This window comes from Leopardus geoffroyi, chromosome C1 (genome assembly GCF_018350155.1).
Source record: "Leopardus geoffroyi isolate Oge1 chromosome C1, O.geoffroyi_Oge1_pat1.0, whole genome shotgun sequence".
Lineage (NCBI taxonomy): Eukaryota > Metazoa > Chordata > Mammalia > Carnivora > Felidae > Leopardus > Leopardus geoffroyi.
In genome coordinates this window covers 27,838,058-27,862,512 of record NC_059328.1, presented here as the reverse complement: position 1 = coordinate 27,862,512, position 24,455 = coordinate 27,838,058, and the positions used below count along the sequence as shown (strand labels likewise).

Sequence of the window (24,455 nt, the reverse complement as noted above, 5' to 3'; positions counted from 1 at the left end):
ATTGAGCCCTGCGTCAGGCTCTGCTTGCTTGAGAGTCTCTCCCTCCTTCTCTCTCTGCCCCCCCAATAAATAAATAAACAACAACAACAACAACAAAAATAAATGGGCAAAGAACTTGAATAGACATTTCTCCAAAGAAGATATACAAATGGCCAATAAGCACATGAAAAGATGTTGATTCTCACTAATGCAAATTGAAAGTACAATGAGATACAACCTCACACCCATTAGGCTGATGTCATTAAACAAACAAAACAGAAAAGTGTTGGTGAGGAAGTGCAGAAATTGGAACGCTTGCATATTGCTGGTGGGAATATAAAGTCGTACAGGTGCTATGGCAAACAGTATGGCCGCTCCTTGTAAAAATTAAACATAGAATGGCCATATGATCCAGCAATTCCATGCCTGGGTACATGCCCGAAACAACTGAAAGCAGGGACTTGAACAGCTATTTGTACACCCATGTTCATAGTGGCCTTATTCACAGTAGCCTAAGGTGGAAACAATCCAAATGTCCATCAACAGATAAATGGATGACAAAGTGTAGCATGCAATGGAACATGATTCAGCCCTAAGAAGGAACGGAATTCTGACACATGTTACAACATGGGTGAACCTTGAAAACATCATGGTAAGTGAAATAAGCCAGTCACAAAAGGAGAAGTACATGATTCCACTTAGATGAGGTACCTAGAGTATTCAAATTCATAGAGGCAGAAGGTGGAATGGTGGTTGCCGGGAAATGGGTAGAGAAGGAATGGGGAGTTAACTATCATCCTGTTAATGGGTACAAAACGTCAGTTTGGGAAGATGAACGGTTCTAGAGATGAATGTTAGTGATAGTTGCACAGTGAATGTACTCAATGCCATAGAACTATGCACTTAAAAAATGGTAAATTTTAGGGGCACCTGGGTGATCAGTTGATTAAGCTTCCAGCTCTTGATTTCAGCTCAGGTCTTGATCTCAGGGCCGTGAGTTCAAGCCCTGTGTTGGGCTCTGTATTGGGCATGAAGCCTACTTAAAAAAAAAAAAAAAAAAAAAAAAAGTAAATGTTGTTATGTATACTTTGCCACAATAAAAAAAATTGAAAAAATATTAACAAAAAGGATAACTTTAACTTTTATAATATTAAGTGTGGCAAGACATTTCATGTTTGAGTAAATTTGCACTTTCCAAATAAAAATATGATACCTTACAGTTCCCACTGTTTTAATTTTAAACACAAAATTCTGTTTATTGTTGAGTTTTAATGTTATATATACAAGTTTAAGGGTGACTGGCTGGGTCACTCGGTAGAGTGTGTGACTCTTGATCTCAGGGTTGTGAATTTGAGCCCCATGTCAGGTGTAGAGATCACTTTAAAATACAATCTTTAGGGGCACATAGGTGGCTAGTCAGTTAAGCCTGCAATTCTTGATTTTGGTTCAGGTCATGATTTCGTGATCGTGGGATCAAGCCCTGCATTGGGTTCCAAGCTGAGCATGGGGCCTGCTTGGGATTCTCTCTTTCTTCTCCTCCCCCCCAAATAAATACATAAACTTTAAAAGAAAATTTAAGAAAATATTTTCAAAAAGCATATATGTATATATATACACACACACACACGTTATTAGCGCAAGTGTTCACATAAAATGACAGAATTTAAGTAACTCAAGTCTGTTTCTTTGCCTTTACAGTGATTATGTCATTGTTCTTTCTGAAACTACTGTTTCAACTCAGAAATATGTAGTGTCACAGAGTTGAAGACACCTATTGAGCCCAAAGCAAGCCTGAGCGATATCACAATGAATGTGCATTATCTGAAATCTGTGTGTGTCAAGAGGTGACAATTTAGGTGAGATTTCTCCTAATTAACTTCCAGGTAGAACACAATGTTTATTCAAAGGTAAGTAATACATTGTGCTAATCTGAAACAAGCATATATATTAATAAACTCAACAGTATCTGTAGTAACTATTTAGAACTTAAACCAATAAACTTTTTTGGGGGGAGAAGCTTTTTTTTTTTTTTTTTTCTTAGGGAGAAGCATTTTTTTAACTGACATTGTTTAAATTTTTTTTAATGTTTATTTAATTTTGAGAGAGGGAGAGAGAGAGAGGAAGACAGCGTGTGCATGAGTGGGGGAGGGGCAGAGAGGGAGAAACAGAATCCGAAGCAGGCTCCATGATCTGAGCTGTCAGCACAGAGCCCAAGGCAAGGCTCCAACCCAGGGACCACAAGATCATGACCTGAGCAGAAGTCAGATACTTAACTGACTGAGTCACCCAGGCGCCCTAATATTATTCTTTCTTTTTAAGTTTATTTATTGACAGAAAGAGAAAGTATGTAAGCAGGGGAGGGGCGGGGAGGGACAGAATCCCATGCAGGCTGTCATTGTCAGTGCAGCAGGGCTCGAACTCAGGAACCAACCATGAGATCATGACCTGAGCCAAAGTCAGACGCTTAACTGACTGAGCCACTCAGGTGCCCCTAACTGACATTGTTTAATATTGCTGATGGATGGTAAAAATAAAAAGCTGACCCATTTTTAGCCATTTTTATTCTGGCTCTGAAATTCTCTACAGACAATGCACCTTTATTGATCACACCTGGGTAGCGAAGACCCCTACCATCATCCTACACTTGGTAGGCCACCCCCAGCAACACCGGGGTCCAATTCCACCTGGCAACTGTGGACCTGAGCTGAATGCCCGGGGGCTGCCCTTTGGAGGCATTTAGTTTTTCAGTCCTTAATTTAAAGGACCCTCCCAGGAAACTCCCCCTGACATTCTCTCCCCCTTTGAATCTGGATTAAGTATTTCTCCTTTTTTTTTTTTTTTTTAAATTTTTTTTTTCAACGTTTATTTATTTTTGGGACAGAGAGAGACAGAGCATGAATGGGGGAGGGGCAGAGAGAGAGGGAGACACAGAATCGGAAACAGGCTCCAGGCTCTGAGCCATCAGCCCAGAGCCTGACGCGGGGCTCGAACTCACAGACCGCGAGATCGTGACCTGGCTGAAGTCGGACGCTTAACCGACTGCGCCACCCAGGCGCCCCAAGTATTTCTCCTTTCTATTCCCACAGGACCCTGTGCCGGTTCTGTCAGTGACCTCTTACGTTGTATTACATGTCCCCAATTCTAGGCTGAGCACCCTGGAAATAAGAACTGGACCCTCTGAATCAGTGAGTGCTCTAGGTTCTGGCCACATCAGGATATGTCTAACATGTCTGTCTCCAAGTTAAGTGCTTTCAGGAAGGGGCTGGTAGTACCCAGGAGGTGGTGTGGAGCTGCCCCAGGGTGTCAAGGTCCCTTAAGGTGTGGAGGGGGCCTTGCAACTAACAAAATTCTTTTATTCTATTCCTCACATCACTAACCCTAATTAGCAGGTGAGAAATGGAAGCTCACAGAGCCTGGAGAAATTGCTCACGGCTACAGAGTGACTCAGTGGCCAGCTCTGGACATACACTTACTGACGTCTCAGCCAGGAACCCACCACAGCCCTGCGTCTAGTCGGGGCAGCTCCGACGTCACCCAGTTTGCCAATGTGCCCGTTTCACCGGGAGGGGGCGCCAGATGCCCGTTCCTTGGGAAGCCGGGGCCGGCGTTGGGGTGCAGGGACTGCTCCTTTGAAGGAGGCCCACCCCGACCGATGCTGTGGAACTGGGGAGTCCCGGTAAAGAAAGGGTAGTGTGTTGGGGGCAGTTTTGTAAGGGAGCAGGGGTTCAGGAGCGTTGGCGGCTGGGATGGAGGGACGCGGTGGGAAGGGCATTCGTTGCCTCCTTCTGGCTTTGCCTTGTCTGGCCCAGTTGGAGAAAGGGAGGGGTCTCCAGAGCGGAGGGCCGCTGCCTCCCCCTCTATTCTCAGGCTCGCTCAGGGCCTGGAGCAGACCGGACATTCCTAAGTCTCCGACGGGAAACCAGGAAATAGACCAGGGGGCCAGCCTCCCTGCAGCCTGGGCCCGTTCTTCTAAAGCCCGCCCTGCCCCAGGACTTGCCCGGAAGAGCCCTGAGGTGTCAGAGGCTCCAATCCCCAGGCTTCTGAACACTGCTTCGTCCCTGGAACTTCCCCTCCACACTTCCCTCCTTCCCTCCTCGCTCTTCCCCCACAGCCTGTGGGATCAGACCCATCCCCTTGAGCCCAGACCTGTACAAGAAATGGTTATGCACTGACTTCCAGGTCAAACTCATGATCTATCCCCCTACACCTGGCTCTCTTCCCGAGTTCCCTCTCTCGATTAGTAGACCAGTATCCATCTGGTTGTTTGACCTGGAAAGCTTAGAATCATCCTTGACACTTTCTTTCACCTTCCCCATGGCCAATCCGGTTTTTCTCCTCTCTGTGTCTGGGTTCCCACCACTCACTGGCTAATTGCCGGTCATTTCTTATCAGAGTTTATGTTCTTGTCTGGACTCACTACTGTCTCTCTACTCCCCCTCTCCCTCCATCCCTGGTAATCTTTCCAGATTGTCAATCTGATCAGGCCACCCACCTGCTGAAATCTTTCCATCGCTTCTTCTAGTGCTTTTGCAATAAAGACCAAATTCTTAGCATGGCACATAGGGTCCTGCTCGGCCTGGTCCTTCCTACCTCTCTGGCACTACCCTCCCTCTCACTCTCTTTGTTCCAACTACAAGGGCCGTGCTCGTCACAGGGCCTTTGCACATGCTGTTTCTGCTTCTGCCTGGAAACCCACCTTTCTGCCTTGTTAACTCCTACTCCTTCAGATAGAGGCTCCAGCATTGCTTTCTCAGGGACACTCTCCTTGACCTCCCTGGCCAGGTCAGATCCCCTCCTGTTGACTCTCCTAGCACCACATACTTCTCCTTCACATATTTGTCATAACTGTAATTGTTGATTTGTTTGCAATATTATGTAATTAAGGTCTGTTTTTTTCCATTAGACTCTAAATTTCATGAAGATAAAGACCATGTCAATTTTCACTCACTGGTAGTCTCCAGCACCTATATGCCTGGGCACATACCAGGTGCTCAATGTTTCTTGAATAAATAAGCAAATTAGTGTGGCGTATTTCTCCCGATCTCTATTTCCTGAGCCTAAGCCTCTATTGTCTCCTTTCTGGACCTCAGCAATCAGTTCTTCAGCGGTTTCCCAGTTTACAATCAAGCCTCTACCGGTTTCCCAACCAAGAGCCAGAGTGGTCTAATAAAAATGCCAGGCTGACCATGTCACCCTTCCCACCCCATTTTACAGCCTCCCATGGCCCTCGAGATAAAATCCAAACTCCTGAACACAGCCTTACAAGGACTTGCGTGGTCTGGCTCACCTCATCCCAGACACCACCTTCTCAACAGACCTTTCTTAATTCAGCAAATATTGATTGAGTGCCTATTGTCCCAGGCCTGAGGACTTAGTGGTGAGTAAAAACAGACTCCTTCAGATCTGCTTACAATACTCCAGATACTTCTCCTTTCCATGCAGGGCCTTTGCACATGCTTTTCCGTTTGTCTGGGAAGTGCTTCTCTCTTCTTTCAGAGGGTACTGCTGCTTGGAAAATGTTGGTGCCTCTGCCCAGGTGTGAATATGAGCTGGGGCTTAGGCTGGGGGCTTGGAGGGGTATGCAAAGGATCTCTCTCCCAGGAGAGGGCCTAGAAGCTGTTAGTCCTGTCCTGGCATCCTTGCGGTTCCTGATCCCCAATACCTGAGATGTGGCGCCCCCAGCCCTCCCCATCGCTCACACCGCCCAGCAACCCTGATCCTGTGCCCCTAGTCCTCTAGGGCTGTCAGCATCCTGATCCCTCCACCCGCAACTCTTCTCCCTGTTCTTTTTCACATGGCTGGCTCCTCCTCAACCTTCAGGTCAAGTCTAAATGCTGCTCCTTTAGAAGACACCTTATCTGAGTAAGTTTCCCTGGTAACACTCAGCCTTTCATCCAGTTCATTTCCTTCGTTGAAATAGAAATGCGTTTTACATTTATTGTCTGTGTCCCTAGAAGAGTTAGAAGCTTTTGATTACATCAAACAGAAAATCTGATTGTGTTGGCATAAACAATAAGTTGTCCAGTGGTAGGACTGGATTTGGGGTTGGTTAACTCAGTGGTCTTCTCAAGGACCTAGGTTCTCCCCATCTCCCTGCTCTGCCACCCTTGATGTTGGCTTTGTCCTCAGGTTGGTCAGCAGGATGGATGCGGCAACTCCAGGCATCACAGTCAGACTTCATATCATACTGAGTTTTCCCCTTGTTATGTGTCTTAGTTAACGATTACCGTGTAATGAATCCTCACAAAACTGAGCAGTCTAAAATGATATTATCTCACAGTTTCTACGGGTTAGAAACCCAGGAATGGCTTAGCTTGTTGGTTCTGGCAGAGGGTCTCTCATGAGGTTATTGTCAAGCTGTTGGCCAGGGCTGAAGTCATCTGAAGGCTTGACTGAGGCTGGAGAAGCTGTTGGCATGTGGCCGTTGGCAGGGGGGCTTTGGTCCCCTGGCATGCGGACCTCTCAGGCTGTTTGCACTGTAGCAGCCACTCCCTCCAGAGTGGGTCCAAGAGCAAGGGGCGACCACGACAGAAGCTGCAGTGTCTTATATGACCTAACCTCTCGTATGACACGCCATCACTTCTGCTGTATTCAGTTGGTCACCCAGCCCTGGCACAACATGGGAAGGGATTACACAGGGTGTGAACACAAGGAGGTGGGGGACACTGGGAGGTCCTCATTTTTTTTCTCCTAGAAGCCCAAGAGACTTTTCTTTATATCTGCCAGCCACAATTGTGTCACATGCCCGTACCTAAACCAGTCACTCATGAGGGGTTTGGGACCACCATTTTCAGCTCATTACAATCATGATTCACGCCTGGGCCTGGGATCTGTCTCTAACGAAGCACAGAGGTGGGGGGTGGGAGGATCCAGGAGGAAGATGGCCACCTGAACGAAATCATTTCTGTTCAGGCAATGGGAATGGATGCTGCATAGGCAACTCAGTGTCCATGACACTCACCTGCTAGACTGTAAACTCCATGAGAACAGAGGCTACGTCTTTTCCTGTACTGGATCCCTAGCATGTAGTCCACTGCCTGGAACCATATGTGTCAAATGGATGAATTCGTGACAAGATGGAAACTACAGGCAGGAGGTCTAGGACTGGTACCTAGGGGTGGGTATCGCCAGGCCCTGGCTCCTAAAGTTCTGAGAATGCAGGAGGCACCTGCTCCCACCCACCGCCAGCCCCAAGGATAGACAGGACTGGCAGAATTATTCTCACTTTATTTCTGGAGAAGTTTGATCAGATGCAATAACACTGATTCCAGGCGAGGGCAGGGGGCATGGGTACCCCTAAAGCAACCAGTATTCTGTGGCCCAAGGTGCCCCCCCAGCCCCAGCCCTGGGTTCCCCCTCAGTTACAGTTAAATAGAGAGAGGAAGATCACCCCAGGGAGTCTTGGGAGGGTCTGCCTCCTGCACCCGCCCCCTCCACGCAGAGGAGTCTGAGCACAAGCTATTTACAGTATTCACATCCACTGTACCCCACCAAACCAAGGCAAATACTACAGGCGGCCCTTCCCCAAGGGAGGTGGCCAGAGAGGCTGTGAGTGTATGTGTGTGTATGGGAGGGGGGTGTCCGCACGTGCGAGCACACGAATGCACTGAGGGGCAGGGCCTGGCTCCAGCCAAAGAGACATCAGTCTATAAGGTGCAGATTAAAAATAACAGAGGACCCACCCCAAGGGGCCCAGGCCACTTCCGGCTTTGTTCTGTCTCTTTCTCTTCCAGACGTCCTGGTAGATGATGCAGAGGAGCCCTCATAGCTATGCCTGGATCCAAGGCAACCCCTTAAAGGACTTCTGAGGGAAAAGCAGGAGGGGAAACAGTCAAGGCAAACCAGGCCTCCTAGCCCAGATGTCTGGGGGTCTTCAGGGAGGAGCGTGAGAGGGCTTGGGGCAGAGCTGGAAGAAAGGGCAGGGCTGGGGAGTCTGAGGAAGGCTGCTGGGAGAAAAGTCAGGGATCCCTACCTGTGACCTGTGGGGGCTGTACCACAGCTTTCTTGAGGAAAGCTTCTGCCTCAGCGAAGGGCAGGAGTGCCTCTGGCGTTCGGCCCAGGCTCTTGTCCCCAGAGGGCCCCTTAGGGGAGAAGCCATTCTCCTGGTGTGCAGGGAGAGGCTGCAGGCCGTTCACCAGGGATCCTGGTGACTCTTTGCTTGGCAGGCTGTGGATGCAGGGCCAACACTCAGGCACCTCCCACCCCAGGACCACTCGGGCACCCCACAGCCCCAGTGTCATCCTGCCTCCCTGCCCAGGGCCCCCAGGATCCAGATCGTAGCAGATACCTCCACTGAGGCTCCTGGGGGGCCAGCTCCTCTTTCTGCACAGCCTCCTTCTGCAGCCCTGAGGGCCGAGCCTCCCCGGCTTTCACAGGGTCTATCACAGGGAAGGAATGCCCATCAGTTAGGGGCTGGGGAGAGCAGGAAGTTTGAGGATGGGTGGCCAAGGGGACTGAGATGAGAGGAACAGGGCATTTACCTGGGCTGAAATTGTTGGCTTTTGCCTCCTTTCTGTCCAGCTTCTGCTTTGAATTGGAAGAGCAGTCAGACTCAAGGGATATCTGGCCCCGCGGGACTGAGGTGCTGAATTCTCTTTCTCGGCCCAGACCCTGAGGGCGCCCCACCCCCAACCTCTTTTCCTAAACCCACCGCCCTCCTCCCCCGCTGCCAGCACTGCCTTTGGGGAATCCTGACCTTGGTTTCAGCAGCTTCTGACTTCCGAGTCCTCTTCATGATCTCCTCCAGACGCTGTTGGGACGCCCCACATCAGTTAGACCCAAGTGCTGCCCTATTCCTAAACCTCCCACCAGCCAGCCCCTCGTCCTGTCAGGGCCCTTGCAGCTCATACCAGTCCTTTCCAGGCAAGGAACCAGAACTCACCCCACCTGCTTCTTGGTCTACCCTTTACGAGCCCAAGGCAGGGCCCACTCCCCCAGCCTCCACTATCCCAGTAACTGAAGCCAGAACCCAGCACAGAGCATGGCCCCGCCCACATAAGCACACAGCACGGCTCTGCAGACCTTTTTGCGCTCTTGCCGCTCCTGCTCCTCCCGCTGGAAGTGCTTTTCCCGCTCCAGACGCTGCCGCTCCGCTTCTTCCCGGGACCGAGCTTCAGCCTCTTCTTTCTGCCCAAGGTTCCCACGAGCTTTAAGCAGCTGGACTCCAGCCTTCCCTCCGGGCCAGCCCCCCAGCCCGCCACCAGGAGGCGCCCACACCCAGCCCCGCACCGCCCGCCCGCCAGCCGGCCCGCGGGGGCACCTGCTTCTGCAGCCGCTCCTGCTCCTCCTGCTCTGCTTGCGCCTTCTCTCGGGCCTCCTGCTCCTCCCGCCTCCGGGCCTCCGCCTCCCTCTCGGCCCGAGCCTCGGCCTCCCGCGCCAGCTGCTCTTCTCGCATGCGCCTGGGGGACAGAAGAAACTCGGGTTCCGTCCTGCGCTTCTTTCACAGCCTCCATAAGGGCCCCTTCAGTCCCCATGGGTTGACTCACTTGTCCCTTTCTGCTTGCAGCCTCCGCTCCTGTTCCTCGCGCTCCCGCTGCTCCCGTGCTTGGCGCCGCTTCTCAGCCAGGAGTCGAGTGGCCTCTTCTCGGTCTGTGGTGCCCGCCATGGGTTTGCTAGGGGTCGCTGGTGGAGCAGGGGCTGGGGGTGAGGTCAGGACAGCAGTATCTGGAGTGGGATCCAGGACCAGGAGTCAGCACATACCAGCTCAGGCACCTCCATCACCACTGCATGCCCCTGCTTCCTGGACCTCAGGGAGACCCACCCACCCAACTTCTGCCATCAACTCAGAATGGTGTGGTTCTCCTCTCTGGCCTGTGTTCTGGGCCTAGACCTGCTGAGGGCAAGAGCCTCCTCTGCCTGTCTGCCAACACCCAGTCCCCAGGCACCCCTGGGCCCATATCTCTGACCACCTCGGCCTCACAGGCAAAGTTGGCTTCCCTGGCAACCCACCTGCAGGGATGTCGGCTGTGGGCTGCTCCTTCTGGGGCTGGGCTGGGGTGGGGGAGGGCACAGGTGAGGGAGCTGGTGAGGCAGGGGCTGCTGGCTCCTTCTCGTCACCGGTCTTGCCTTTGTTCTGGTTCTTGTCCACAGGTCCTGCCGAACTGAGGCTCTCCTTTGCCTCGTCCTTCCTCCGAACCCGCCCCTTGGGTGATGCAGTGGTGCCCCGAGGGGACGGTGGTTTGGGGGGCAGAGCGTGACCTGGCCCTGGGCTGGGGCAGGGGGAGGCAGGCCTGTGCCAGGATGTGGAGGGAGAGGATGGCCGAGCCTTGCCTTTGGGACTGAGAGAAAAGGAAAAGTTAGGCCCTGAGCACAGCAGCCACACACTTACACACCCTCTGAGCATGTCATTTCCTCAGGGAAGTATCCCCCTCTCCCCACAGGGCTGGCTCAGCCCTGCCCACCTTATATGCTCTCACAGAACCAGATTATTTCCTTTTAGAGCATATCCCAGTTCGTGATCACATCCTCATTTGTCTTTGATTACTGTCTGTCTCACCAATAGCCAGGAAGATTGAAAAGAGCAAGAACGAGGCCTGGTTTGGCTCATCAATGTGTCCTCAGCCCTCAGAACAGGACCTGGCGGGTCCAATTCATTCATTCAGCAGGTATTTGTTGACTGCTTACCAAATGCCAGGCACTGTTCTAGGTGCTACTGTACTTCAGTCATCCAAACACTCGTACAAAACAGAATAAATCTGCCCTCAAAGAGCTTTCATTTTCACTTTAGGAGTGGGTGCCCAACAAATATTTGTGGATGGATGGATGGATGGATGGCCTGGTGATGTGCAAGCACCACTGTGCGCGCCCACCTGAGCTCGGCGTTGCCGGCAGAGAGGCGCGGGCGCGGAGACGCAGGCAGTGACTGGCGCTTCTTGAGGCTGCGCTCCCGGGCCAGGGCACTCTTCTCCTTCTCATTTTCCCGCTCCTTGTCCTTCTTCTCCTTTTTCTGCACCTGATAAGGAGGGGGAAGGAGAGTGGGGAGCAGAAGTTGACGGCGCCGCGCTCCCCCGGCCTGGCCGGCTCCCTGCCCCACCCCTGCGTGCCGCCCACTCACCGGCGAGGCTTCAGGCCGGCGGCGGACCTGGGCCGGGCTGCCCCCGGCGCTGGGCTTGCGGCGCTCCCCGCGCTCCCCAGCTGGGGCGCAGCGGTGCACGCTTCGGGGGGCGCTGCTCGGCGGCGTGAGGGGGCTGGCGGAGGCCGAGCGCGGGCACACGGGCACGGCTGCAGAGGGATGAGTGCGGTCGGGGCGCGGCCCACGAGCGAATCTGGCCCCTGTCCCGCCCCTCGTGGGGGCTCTCCCAGGGCCGCTGCCCCTACCCTGATCCCGGCCGTTGCGGGGCAGTGTGACCGCACTGCGACTCCGTGCCAGGAAGGAGAGGGTGGGTGTCATCAGACGGTCCACGATGCTGCTCTCCCACGCGCTGAGCTGTAGGCTGCGATCTAGAGGGAGAATGCCAGAAGCAGGTTACCGCTGGGGGTCGCAGCAGGGAGGCAGAAGCGCTGGGAACTGTCAGGTGCCATCCCCCTGCTAGGCCCAGAGAGGCTTCCCCAGGACCCTCACCCCAGTCCGGTGGAGCCACATTTGTCTGCCCTGGGGCCTGACCTTCACTGCAGACCCAGGCAACAAGATGCTTCCCAGGGCAATGCCCTGCATGGCTTGAGGGCCCCCTCTACCACTTTCCCTAGGTGACAGACCCTGCCCACTCCTGCGTCCCACTGTAGCACCCTGCACCTCCTGTTATCAGAGGGCTGGCCTGGGGTTGCATGGCTCCATGGATGGGGGACAGTGAGGGTCCTTGTGCTCCTGACTGAGGGGTGTCCCATGCCAGAGAGAGACTGCTAGGGGGCTTGGCTGGCCTGGGCCACCCTGCTCTGTCCCCTCAGCTGCTGGGTTATTTTTAAGCCTCAGTCAGGTGGAGTTGGTACAGCAGCTGATTTGGTTGCTAGGCAACAGAACAACCAAATAAAAGCTGGAGAAACTTATAAATAACTCCTACCACGGCCCCTTCACATGTGAGCACCAGGGCATGGTAGGAACACAAGGGCCATGCCACCCTAGTTGCCCACAACTCTGGAGCCAGCTGAGGCCATGGCTAGGGCTCTGAAGGCAGAGAGGGCGGGGTCGTTTGGGCCCCCCAGGGTAGAGCCAGAATAAGGGGCCCGCTCTGCACACACAGCACCCAGGCTAGTCTGGTACTTGGGGGCAAGGCCACCTGCCTAAGGCGGGCCTAGGCCAGCTGGCTGTGGTTGGAGATGAGGCTGCCTGCCCATTCCCACTCTCCACCCCTACCCCCAACACCACCCCCACCCCCACCTCCACCTGCTCTTGAGGCCCCAGCCAGGCCTTCTGTCTGCTGGGACACTGCTCTTTGTCTCTGTTCTCCTCCCCTGCAGGGCACATCTCTGTCCTCAGGGTCCAGACCCATACACCCGGCTCTCCTGAGGGGTACAGAGCCCTGGGTGGGGTAGAATGGGGATGGAGACCTGGAGTATGTGAGGGCTCCTGGGATCTGGGGTTCTTGCTGAGCTCTGGAAGAGGCTTGGTGGGGGCTACAAGGGGCTCTGGAGGGAGGAGGGCTGGGCCTTCTCTTACTTCTACTGGGGGAGTTCCAGAGCGTGGCAGAGGACTTTGAGAGCCGCTTGTTGATTATAGAGTCCACGTGTTTAGGCAGGTTTACTGCCGACACGGAGCACCTGCTCCCACCTGGAGGGGAAAAGACACGGCATTAGGGCCGGGCCGGACAGGAGCCAGGGGGGGCACTGAGGCCTTCCATGCAGGATGCTCCGCGGGCAGGGTGGGAGAGGGAAGAGTGGGCAGGCTAGGAAGGGGAGGAGAAGGCGGACTTGGCTCTGGGAGGAGGGGATGGGGGATAGGTGACCAGAGACAACCTGGATTGGGGGAGCCAATGGAGAAGGAACAGAGGAAGGGGATGGAGCAGAACTAGAGAAACTATAGCCTTCCTGGCCAGGAAGCCATTCCCTGGGGCTGGGCGCTGCAACCCCTCCCCCACAGCCACCCGGTGTCGGCGCTTGCTGGCACTGCCCTGCCAAGGCGCTATGGCTACCACACCCACGTACCGGGACAAATGCAGACATTCCTAAACAGAAGAACCCCGAGTCACAGTCACTCGCACAAATCCACACGTTCATACGGGCACACAAAGACAAAGACATGCAGGGGCGTGTAGAGTGAAAGGTACACTTCCACATGCACATGTGTGTGCAGACATGCACAGATACAGAAACACAAACACGGACAGATAATGGGTCGGACCCAGATGCACACAGGCACAAACACATCGGAGCAACTGAATCACGGTATTCGTAACAGCTAACGTTTGTTGGATGCTTACCATGTACCAGGCACTGTGCTGGGCACCACACACATGTTACCTCACTTGATCCTCCCAAACATCTACCTACAACCTCGGAGGCAAGTAGTATCGTTATCCCCATCTTACAGGCGAAGAAAGTGACATTGAGATGTTAGAGGTCACACCGCAAGTGCCAGAGCTGGGATCCTAACCCAGTTCCGTCTGACTTGGGAGCCCTCACTGAGGTACACAAGGCCAAAAACACACCAAGGCAAACAAACAGACGCATATTTTGACATACAACACACACATATCCACGAGCACATACACCAGAAGGTCCACAGCTGGAAATACTGAACTCTGCTGTTACATAAAGACATTCAAACACGGTGGTACATACATGCCAGCAAAGAATCAGACCCCAATCCTGATGGCCCGACATGAAGAAAACTCAGAAACACAAATCTGCCTCCCAAGACAGGTACACAAGGGGGTGGTAGTTTTCTTAAATACCCAGTGTCTGCAAGGCATTAAAGTGTTCTTTTCTGTATCATCAACCGATAGTAATAATGGGAGCAAAGAAGGCTAATCTAAAGTGACAGAGGTTTGAAGAGCAAACCAAATGAAGAGAATTCACCTCTGACTTGATAGCAGAAGTCCTCGGGAAGGGACAATTTGGTTTACAAGGTCATTCGAGAAGACACAGGTTGTGTGAAGCAAGGCATACCTGCAGCAGGGTGCTGCCAGCCCCTGGCACCAACGCTGGTCCCTGTCCCCACTCGTCAGGCCCCAGCCCCACCCACCCACTCACTAGGCCCTCCAGCCCACTCACTGGTCTTGTGTCCTGGGGAGCTGTGGTGCAGGGCTCCTGCCCAGGACCAGCGCTGCTGCCGGATTTCGGCCCATGTCTTCTTCACTGACCTCTGGATGGCCGCTTCATAGCGCTCCTGGTGGGGAGAGGGGAGAGGAGAGAGGTCTGGGCTCAGAATCATCCATCATACCTGGGAGAAAGGCCCCTTCTCTCGCCTGTGACAAAGCCTCCCTCACCCAAGAAGTTTTCCCTGACTCACTGCAGGTAACCAAGGTTACTGAATGCTTGCTATGATTAAAGGCCATTTGTAACAGATTCCTTCCAACTTGTTCTTGGGGAGCTTTTCACTGTTCTTGAGTCATTTCCTGGATGTATGAGCTGTTTCTCTGAGGATGGGGTGGGACTTCCCCTGCCCTGGGGCTCCCAGGGAGGGCCGTGTCCCCCCTGGCACTGAGGGTCCTGACCTTGGGACTATGTTTTCCCTTTAGCCTGAGGGCCCCCTGGCAAGACCGGGCCACCTTTTCCTTCCTTTCCTCACCAGTGCACAAGCCAGGGCGCTCCTCATGTCCTGGAACTCAGCACACTCACATAGACACGCCTCTGCATACACGCACACACGGGACACACACACAGACACTCGCAGTGACAGCATACGGTTACAGGTGCCCACCCCAGCATGCACAGAACCAAGCGCGTCTGCGGCTGCACGGGTGCCCAGATTGTGCGCTCAGGGACATGACGGCAGATACGAACACAGACATTACCGTGTGGGCACGGATGACACAGAGGCATGAAAACGGATGTGTGGACACACACACGTGTAAACAGGCCATGCGTGCCCGGCCAGAAGTCAGCACGCACGCACCTTGTTTTTCTCCAGCTTCTGCCGCTGCCGCTCCTCGAGGGCCGCGCGGCGTTGCTCGGCTTTGAGCCTCTGCTCCTCCAGCCTCCGGCGGCGCTCCTGGAGCTGCTTCTCCCGCAACGCCTTGGCCTTCTCCTCCTTCTCCAGCCACACTGCTTTCTTGGCCGCTGTGGGAAAGGAGCCCCAGTGGGGGGAGGGGGGAGGGGTGAGAGGTTCTGCTGCAGTCAGGCCAAGCCTGTCTCCTCCAACTGGGTGGCCTTCCTGGTTACTGTGTCCCCGGTGGGTCTTTCTCCTGCCTGCTTGGGAGGGGAGATGCCTCTGCCCCCAGGCTCCCCCCCCACCAAACTGAAGGGCTTTCTGAAGGCAGGCTCAGGTCTCAGAAGCAAGATTTCCCTGATGGAAGGTCTCTTTCTCCCCCATTGGCCTCATGGTGTCTCAGTGCTAAAGGAGAAATGAGTTCCTTAGGGCCTGTCTGCCTTTGGAGCTGCTGGACATATTTTCATGAATTGTGATTAAGAGCACGGGACTGAGGGCAGCCTGGGTGGCTCGGTTGGTTAAGCTTCCAACTCTTTTTTTTTTTTTTTAACGTTTATTCGTTTTAGAGACAGAGAGAGACAAAGCATCAATGGGGGAAGGTCAGAGAGAGAGGAAGACACAGAATCTGAAACAGGCTCCAGGCTCTGAGCTGTCAGCACAGAGCCCGACGCAGGGCTCAAACTCACGGACCACAAGATCATGACCTGAGCCGAAGTCGGTTGCCCAACCAACGGAGCCACCCAGGCTCCCCTAAGCTTCCAACTCTTAACTCCAGCTCAGATCACATGATCTCACAGTCGTGAGATCAAGCCCCATGTAGGGCTCTATGCCTACCACATGGAGCCTCCTTCGGATTCTTTCTCTCCCTCTCTCTCTGCCCCTTCCCCCACCTCTCAAAATGAATAAATTAAAAAAAAAAAAAAAAGAGCACGGGATTGAGGGTGAGGTCAGGCTTCTGGGTCTGAATATCAGGTATTCTACTAGTCGTGCAGCTGAGGAAAATGATTTCACCTCTCTGAGCCTCTGTTTTCCCATCCTCAGGAAGGGTCGAGAGACCCATTGAGATAATGAGATAATGCACGTACTGCTCTTAGCACAGTGCACGTAATGTAGCATTCAGAATGTTAGTGCTGTGGATAAGAGGCTGATGGCGAGGATGGTGGGGATGATGATGCTTCCTCAACACTCACCCAGGTACTTGGCTCGTTCTTCTCGCCGCTCCTTTGCCAGCTTGTGTCTCTCTCCTGCCTTCTTTACATCTTAGACAAGGGAATGAGAACAGACTTAGGTCAGAGGCTCCCCCCAAATGGGGAGTCAGCCTCAGGGCCCTCCCCCAGGCCTCATCCCCATCTTGTTCCCCATCTCCTCCTGGGCCCAGAAGATTCCGTCCAGTGGCATCATCCGTGCCTGGAAGCCCGAGCCAAGGAGTTGGGCCCAGGACTGGGCACATCATACATACCTTGCTTGGTGGGAGGGCTGTCAGAGGCTTGCACCGCCGTCGGGGATGGCTGGCTGCTCCTTCGAGGAGGTCTGGAATCCCGGGGGCCTGTGGCTGGTGGGGTGGGTCCCCTGCTCTTCCCTTCTGAGAAAGGGGATTCTTCCTGCTGGGGGGCTGATCTAGGCCCCACTGGCCCTGTGGGGCTCTCTGGTTCCAGTGGGAGCTGCTTAGAGCTAGCGGCATTCTTCATGGCAGGTGGGGTGTCTGGGGGAGTGTCAGGGACCAGGGTTGACATCGGTGGTGGTGGCGGCGGTGGGGAGGGGTCACCTTCAGGAGAAGGTCTTGGCTCTGGGGGGGTCCTGGCTGCCACAGCTGGAAGACCAACACAAGAGAAGAGAGAGAGTGAGATAGCACAGCCGTGCCCTCAGTCCAACACGGAGCTCTCTCCCTCGTCCAAGTGACTCCTCATTCATTCACGCAACATGTTTATTGAGTTCCTTCTGTGTACCAGGCCCTGGTCCAGATACTAATGATATCGTGCTGAGAAAACAGCCATGGTCCCTGCTTCTGTGGAACCTACCTTCTAGCAGGTAGACAGATAAATAGCTAGGCAATTACAGCATAGAATAAGTAAGAACTATGTCAGAGGGTAACCCAGCAGAGATGGTTAACCTGCATTTAGGGGGCTTCCTGAAGAAGTAACAACCAAGCCAAGAGCTAAAGGGTGACCTGGAGTTGGCAAAGCAAAGGGGAGAGGGTTCTGGCAAAGAAAAGAGTATTTGCAAAGGAGCAGGAGGGAGCAGGGTGTACTGGAAAAGCTAAGAGAAAGTTGGTAGCACTTGTTGGTGCATCAAATGGTCACATCTGCCTCCCGCCTCTTTCTGCTTCACTTCGGGGTCACGGTGCCCAACCCAAGGCCTGGTACACAGAAGTGCGAGTGCTGGGCACAGGGGACTGGCCAAGAGGAAGGCCATGAGTCTGGGCACAAGTGGGAGGCCATGTTGCTAAAGCCCCAATGTGGGGGCGGGGCAACCAGCTACTTTCACTTTGTAATCTTTTTTTCCTTTCCCAAACACATATAGATTTCTTCTTTTAAAATAATAATATTTCAGGGCGGCTCAGTCGGTTGAGCGTCTGACTTCAGCTCAGGTCATGATCTTGCAATCCGTGAGTCTGAGCCCCGCTTCGGGTTCTGTGCTGACAGCTCAGAGCCTGGAGCCTGCTTCGGATTCTGTGTCTCCCTCTCTCTCTCTCTGCCCCTCCCCTGCTCATGCTGTGTGTGTTTCTTTCTTTCAAAAATAAATTAACATTAAAATAAAAATTTTTTTGAGACAATAATATCTCAAGATCCCTGTAAATGACAGCACAGTGCCAAGTAAGGAAGCCACATGATTTGGTATGTACATGGATATGCACACACGTGAGCACATGCATGTTATGGAGAGTTGAGAGACAGGTTTTGGAATCAGTCAGATGAAGGCCCAATTCTGATTTTACCACCCCAACACAGGAAAGGAGGGCATGCTTCCCGGCAGGTAACCTTGGGGAAGACATTCAACCTCTTTAAGTCTCTGTTTTCCTATCTGTAAAATGGGGATAATGAGCCCAAGCTAGTAGGGATGTCAATGAAGCACCTGGCATGATTCACGTGCCAGCAAACACTTCCTGCCCTTTCCCTGTGGGTCACATAAAGCTCTGCAAAAAGTCCTGTTGACATCTGCTGCTACCCTCTGAGCGCTGAAGGGAACAAAGGGATACAGCCACTGAACCTGGGCTTAGAGAGCAGGGAGCACGGGAAGGTGAGTCTAAGGAAGCATTTTTCACTCTTACCAGAGCAAACTACCAGACTAAGTGCTCTCCTCTGGGAAATCTGGCCCTCTCAGGAGGTGGCAAACTCCCCATCTCTGTGGGTGACAATGTGTGTGTAGGGAGAGGACACTCCCAAGGAGTCACGTTTGGGACTGTGGGTACCTTTTCCAGGGAGACAGGTATCCAGTGACTGAATGTGAGCTCTGAAGGCAGACTATCTGAATGTGAATTCTGGCTTCCCCATTAACTGTGTGACCTTGGGCCAGTTACACACCCTCTCTGTGCCACAGTTCCTGTGGGGATAGTACCTACCTCGCAAGATTGTGATTTTAGTGCTAACGATAACCTTTTAACAGTTACGTATATTTTAAGAGCTTCCTATATTCAAAGCAGTTTACAGATACTCGTTTTAGTCCTTACTGAAAATACTTAGGCAGGAAACACTATAAATATCTTTTTTACGGATGGGAAAAAGTAAAGCAATTTGAGGTCACTCAGCTGGTAAGTGAAGGAGTCTGGACTTGAACCCGGCACCTGTCACCAGGGTCTGTGCTCTCAGCAATCACAGCCTCCTGTCTCTGTTTAAGGCAGTACGAAGTAGTATGTGTTATGCAACCAAATCTGAGGATCACAGTTTTCCCCTCATTCCTTCCCTTGTAGCTTCCTAGGCTCAGGCGAGAGCCCCAGCAGAGGCCCTGTGTCCCTAAGGGCCCATAAAAGTCTGCCAGCCTCTAGGCTCCGTGACGGCCCACCCAGCTTTCCCCACACCAGCTTCGGAAGGCTGCCTGGCCACTATTAGTCTACTTCCCAGCCACCCACAAACTCCTTTCCAACTCCAGTGGGCAAGAAAATTAGCAGCTATCACTCAGTGCTTACTGCATCCCAGGGACTAAGCTAGCCCTCTGCATCCCTATCCTGCATCCTTATATGAGCTCTGAGAGGTAGAGATTCTTACCCCCATTATACAGATGAGACAGTCAAAGCTTACCCCACCAAGTGATTTGCCCAGGGTCATAGAAATAGCATGTGGCATGGGAATGCAAGCTCGTGCAGCCACTCTGGAAAACAGGATGGAGGTTCCTCGAAAAATTAAAAATAGAACTACCCTACGACCCAGCAATTGCACTGCTAGGCATTTATCCAAGGGATACAGGTGTGCTGTTTCGAAGGGGCACATGCACCCCCATGTTTATAGCAGCACTATCCACAATAGCCAAAGTGTGGAAAGAGCCCAAATGTCCATCGATGGATGAATGAATGGATAAAGAAGATGTGGTATATATATACAATGGAGTATCACTCGGCAATCAAAAAGAATGAAATCTTGCCATTTGCAACTATGTGGATGGAACTGGAGGGTATTATGCTAAGTGAAATTAGTCAGTCATAGAAAGACAAAAATCATATGACTTCACTCATATGAGGAGTTTAAGAGACAAAACAGATGAACATAAGGGAAGGGAAGCAAAAATAATATAAAAACAGGAAGGGGTACCAAACATAAGAGACTCAAATATGGAGAACAAACAGAGGGTTACTAGAGGGGTGGGGGAAGGGGGATGGGCTAAATGGGTAAGGGGCATTAAGGAATCTACTCCTAAAATCATTGTTGCACTATATGCTAATTTGGATGCAAATTGAAAAAATAAAATTAAAAAAAAAAAAGAAAAATAGTGTGTGGCAGAGGCAGGATTTGAACCCAGGGCCATCTGGAGCCAAAAAGCTTAGGTGTGTAAAGTACTCAACTTGAAGGCTGAGGGTGAGGCCTGTTTACTGTCATTCTTCTAGCATCTGTGCGTGCTACGGGTGTTGCAAGGAAAACTGGTGGGTGGATGTTTGTCTACACCTAGTCAAATCACACCCACCAGGCAAGACAGTGAATCTCCAACTAGGTCCTGAGTAGCCGGGTGCAGCTTGGGAGGAGGTGGAGGGATGAGGCCTGGGAGGACCGGCCCTCAAGTGTCAGATGCAGTGGAGTAGAAAGATCTTAGGCTTCAGAGTCAAATAGGCCTGGGTGGGAAATCCCAGCTCTGCTGTGGGACCTGGGGAAAGCCCTGAGCCTGTCTGAGCTGCAGTTTCCCCACTGAGATGTTGGTTCCAACAGCGAGTGGGTACATCATCTCGGGCACCTGGCAGGGGCTCAAGAAACGGCACCTGCCCAGAAGACTGTCCACTTCTCCCAAATCTCTGCTACGAGAGTCTGCTTGGGTTAGGCCTTCACCCCTGCTGCTCCATGACACTGCTTTTCTCAAGGCCACCAATGACCTCCACACTGTGAAAGCAGCAGCCGTTTCTCAGTCCTCGGTTTGCTAACCTGTGGGCTGCATTTGACACAGATGATCCCTCGCTGCTCCTTGAACACTTTCTGCACTGGGCCGTGGAGACAACACACTTTTCCTGGCGTTCCTTCTACCTTGCTAGCCATTGACTCCTCAGTCCCTTTTGCAGATCCATCTTTAATTGCCTAACCTCTTAGTGCCCACTGCCCCGGGGCTCAGTGGAGGAGTTCATCTCTTTTCCATCTGCATGTACTCCCTTGGTGACCTCATCCAGACTCATGGCTTTAAATACCATTGCTCTGCTGATGACAACTGAGTTTGTATCTCCAGCCCAGACCTCTCCCTCGAGTTCCAGTTTCGCTCATACAACTCCCTATTTGACACCCCTGCATGTCTTACAGACACCTCGGCTTTAACACATTGCCACCTGAGCTCCCGATCTTCCTCCCAGAACCCTGTTCCTCCCCGTTTTCCCCATCTCAGCCAAGGGCAACGCCACCGTCCTCCCAGTCTGTCAGACCAAAAATCTTGGGAGTCATTGTAGAGTCTTTTCTTATCTCACATCCCACATCTAATCTCTCAGTAAATCTTTCTGGCTCTGTGTGCAAAGTATGTTCTGAATCCAATCACTTCTCACCATCTCCACTTCTATCATCTTGGTTCAGCCACTGTCATCCCCTATAAAGACTCCCTGCTGGGGTGCCTGTCTGGCTCAGGGGCAGGGCTTGCAACTTGATCTCAGGGTTGTAAGTTCAAGCCCCATGTTGGGTGGAGAGATTGATTTAAAAAATAAAATCTTTTCAAAAAAAATTTTTTTTTTAACGTTTATTCATTTTTGAGACAGAGAGAGACAGAGCATGAATGGGGGAAGGTCAGAGAGAGAGGGAGACACATAATCTGAAACAGGCTCCAGGCTCTGAGCGGTCAGCACAGAGCCCGACGCGGGGCTCGAACTCACGGACCACAAGATCATGACCTGAGCCGAAGTCGGACGCCCAACCGACTGAGCCACCCAGACGCCCCTAAAAAATAAAATCTTAAAAATAAAATTAAATAAATAAAGACTCCCTACTGCCATTCTTTGTTCCCCTTTCATCTTTTCTCAACACAGCAGCAGAGTGATTCCATTTAAAAATAAGTTAGATCAGGGGCGCCTGGGTGGCTTAGTTAGTTAAGCGTCCAACTTCAGCTCAGGTCGCGATCTTGTGGGTTCCTGAGTTTGAGCTCTGCATCGGGCTCTCTGCTGTCAGTACAGAGCCCACTTCAGATCCTCTGTCTCCCTCTCTGCCCCTTACCCCCTACACACATGCATGCGTACACGCTATCTCTCTCTCTCCCTCAGACATAAATGCACATTAAAAAAATTTTTTTTTTTAAGTTAGAGCAAGTCAATCCCTTGCTCTAAGGATTTGGAGGATTTGTCAAAATCCTCCAAAGACACCTCATCTCGTGGGGAGGGAAAAACAAAGGCCTTACAATGACCTCTGAGAATGTCAGGATTCCCCTCTCCGGCCCATTACCTCTTGGGCCCATCTCCTCCTCCTCTCCCTGCCCCCTGCTCAGTCTATTCCAGCCACTGTTCCAGGCATTCCCCTGCTGCAGGGCTATGCACTTGCTGTGCTCTCTGCTGAGAATTCTCTGCCCCCAGATTCAGCGTGTCTCACTCCCTCCTCTCCTTCATGCCCTTACTTCAATGTCACTTCTCACTTACACGCTCCCTGACCCTATTTAAAATTACAAACTGCAAAAGAAGTCTCCTTCCCCTCTCCAATGGTACGTTTTCTTTCCAACACTATTTTTCTCTCAAGTATTAACACCATTGTAACACTGTCTCCCATCTCTAGAAGATAACCTCCATGAGGGCACACGTGTGTGTCTGTTTTGTTAGCTGTTCTAACCCTAAGACCAACAGGGCCGGCACATAGGTGCTCCACAACTATCTGTTGAATGAAATAATCAACAGACTCCACCTTGGCTGATATCAGCATCTCTCTTACCTGGATGACTACAACGTCTTCCCACTGCTCTCCCCACCACCCGTTTTCACTCTGCTCTCTACTGAGCAGCCAGAGTAATTGTTTCCAAATGTGAATCTGATCACAGTACTTTTAGACACCTGAAACCTCCCAGTGGCTTCTCATTGCTCTAAAGATAAAAACAGAATTCTTGAGTGCAAACTACAAGTCTGGCATAGTCTGAAGTCCCTGTCCCCAACCCCCGTACCTCTTAAATCTCTTCTGCATGTTCCCCACTTGCTTTCTGTACTCCTCCTACACTCACCTTCTGATTCTGGTAACCATTCATACTCCCTCCTGCCACAGGGACTTTGCATATGCTCTTTCTACACTTGTTTTTTTAAGTGTTTTATTTATTTTTGAGAGAGAGAGAGAGAGAGAGATGGAGCATGAGTCAGGGAGGGGAGGGGAGGAGGGAGACAGGCTCCAGGCTCTGAGCTGTCAGCACAGAGCCTGACACGGGGCTCGAACTCACGAACCATGAGATCATGACCTGAGCCGAAGTTGCACGTTTAACCGACTGAGCCACCACCCAGGAGCCCCTGCCCTTTTCTTGGTTAAACCTCATTTAGCCTCCAGATCTTAGCTCAGACACCATTTCCTCAGGGAAGCCTTCCCTGGCTTCTCTGATCAGGACAAATTCCTTCATGGCTTCGTGTGCCTCTTGTTTGGAGCACTGTGACTAATACAACTTCAAACTTCTTTGTGGGCCTCTCTTGTTATTGTCAGCCTCCCCTTAGACTGGGAGGAAGCCCGACAAGGGCTAGGCCATGTCTGTTTTGCTCACTGCCGCACCAGTAGCAGCCACCAGAGTGCCAAGTACATGGAGACACAGTCATGAGATGCTGCTGAGCGAGAATAAAATGCCATACCAGAAAGCCACCCTGGCCTAACGCAGTGCAAGAGAAGGAGACTTTTACTCTAATAAAGAGTAAATCCAGGGCGCCTGCCTGGCTCAGTCGGAAGAGCATGCAGCTCCTGATCTCAGGGTTGTGAGTTTGAGCTCCACGTTTGGTGTAGAGATTACTTAAAGTAAATTAATTACATTAAAAAAAAAAAAAAAAAAAGGAGGCCAATAATTAAAAATAAATAAATAAATAAAGGAGTACCTGTTCAGGAGCCAAAACAATAACAATAACAAAAAACATAAAACAAACAAAAAAAAACAAGAAACAAAAACAAACAGAAAAGGAGTAAATCCACGTGGCAATTTATTGCAAAGGGATAAACACTTGAAGGGAAGCAAAACAACGCCATCTCAGTTGCATTTGGGCAGCTTCCTGGACGAGGCACTCAGGTAGAAGTTAAAAATAATAATGAGCGTTTGATTCCAGCAGCTCAACAGGAAAGACTTCTCAAGAGGGGCGCCTGGGTGGCTCAGTCGGTTAAGCGTCTGACTTCAGCTCAGGTCATGATCTCATGGTTCCTGAGTTTGAGCCCCACGTCAGGCTCTGTGCTGACAGCTCAGAGCCTGGAGCTGCTTTGGATTCTGTGTCTCCCTCTCCTTCTGCCCCTCTCGTGCTCTGTCTCCCTGTTTCTCTCTCGAAAATAAATACGCATTAAAAAAAATTTTAAGAAAGACTTCTCGAGAGGCAAACAGGACATTTGGATCTCTTCTTTTGACCTGGTGGACTATTGACCCCAAATACAAATATTTTCCTCAGAAGTATGCCAACACTGACGAAATGCCACTGGGACAGGGTTACCCAGAACAAATCATAGTAAGCCAAATAAATTATTTGGTAGGTTATCCATACGGTATGGTTAAACCAATTTCTGATTTTTGCCACTTTCACTCATCAAATGTGATCCTTCGGCCATCGCACTTTATTTTTGGCCTGGGTCAAATTGTGAGGTTTTAGCTACTGTTAGTTTTATTTTGCTTTGCTGATATTTACTAGAAGTATTTGCTA

The 24,455-nt window shown here is 51.6% G+C and overlaps 1 protein-coding gene across 6 annotated transcripts in view; it reads right to left on the bottom strand.

Moving 5' to 3' along the window:
* Positions 1–24,455, bottom strand: part of MAP7D1 (MAP7 domain containing 1) — a 34,427-nt gene that overhangs the window by 3,188 nt on the left and 6,784 nt on the right. Inside the window, exons 2-18 of one of the 6 annotated variants that reach the window (XM_045476726.1) lie at positions 16,461–16,811; positions 16,192–16,260; positions 14,969–15,132; positions 14,125–14,239; positions 12,572–12,682; positions 11,296–11,418; positions 11,033–11,199; positions 10,788–10,930; positions 9,928–10,256; positions 9,465–9,642; positions 9,239–9,377; positions 9,001–9,105; positions 8,675–8,728; positions 8,460–8,502; positions 8,267–8,357; positions 7,952–8,145; positions 7,187–7,783 (exon numbers count right to left, since the gene is read on the bottom strand). In XM_045476726.1, coding sequence (XP_045332682.1) covers positions 7,773–7,783; positions 7,952–8,145; positions 8,267–8,357; positions 8,460–8,502; positions 8,675–8,728; positions 9,001–9,105; positions 9,239–9,377; positions 9,465–9,642; positions 9,928–10,256; positions 10,788–10,930; positions 11,033–11,199; positions 11,296–11,418; positions 12,572–12,682; positions 14,125–14,239; positions 14,969–15,132; positions 16,192–16,260; positions 16,461–16,811 — 2,387 coding nt within the window. In that variant the 3' untranslated portion in view covers positions 7,187–7,772. Of the gene's footprint in view, positions 1–7,186; positions 7,784–7,951; positions 8,146–8,266; positions 8,358–8,459; positions 8,503–8,674; positions 8,729–8,981; positions 9,106–9,238; positions 9,378–9,464; positions 9,643–9,927; positions 10,257–10,787; positions 11,419–12,571; positions 12,683–14,124; positions 14,240–14,968; positions 15,133–16,191; positions 16,261–16,460; positions 16,812–24,455 lie in introns of those variants that run through there. The other 5 variants (XM_045476725.1, XM_045476724.1, XM_045476728.1 and 2 more) reach the window with 5 other exon arrangements.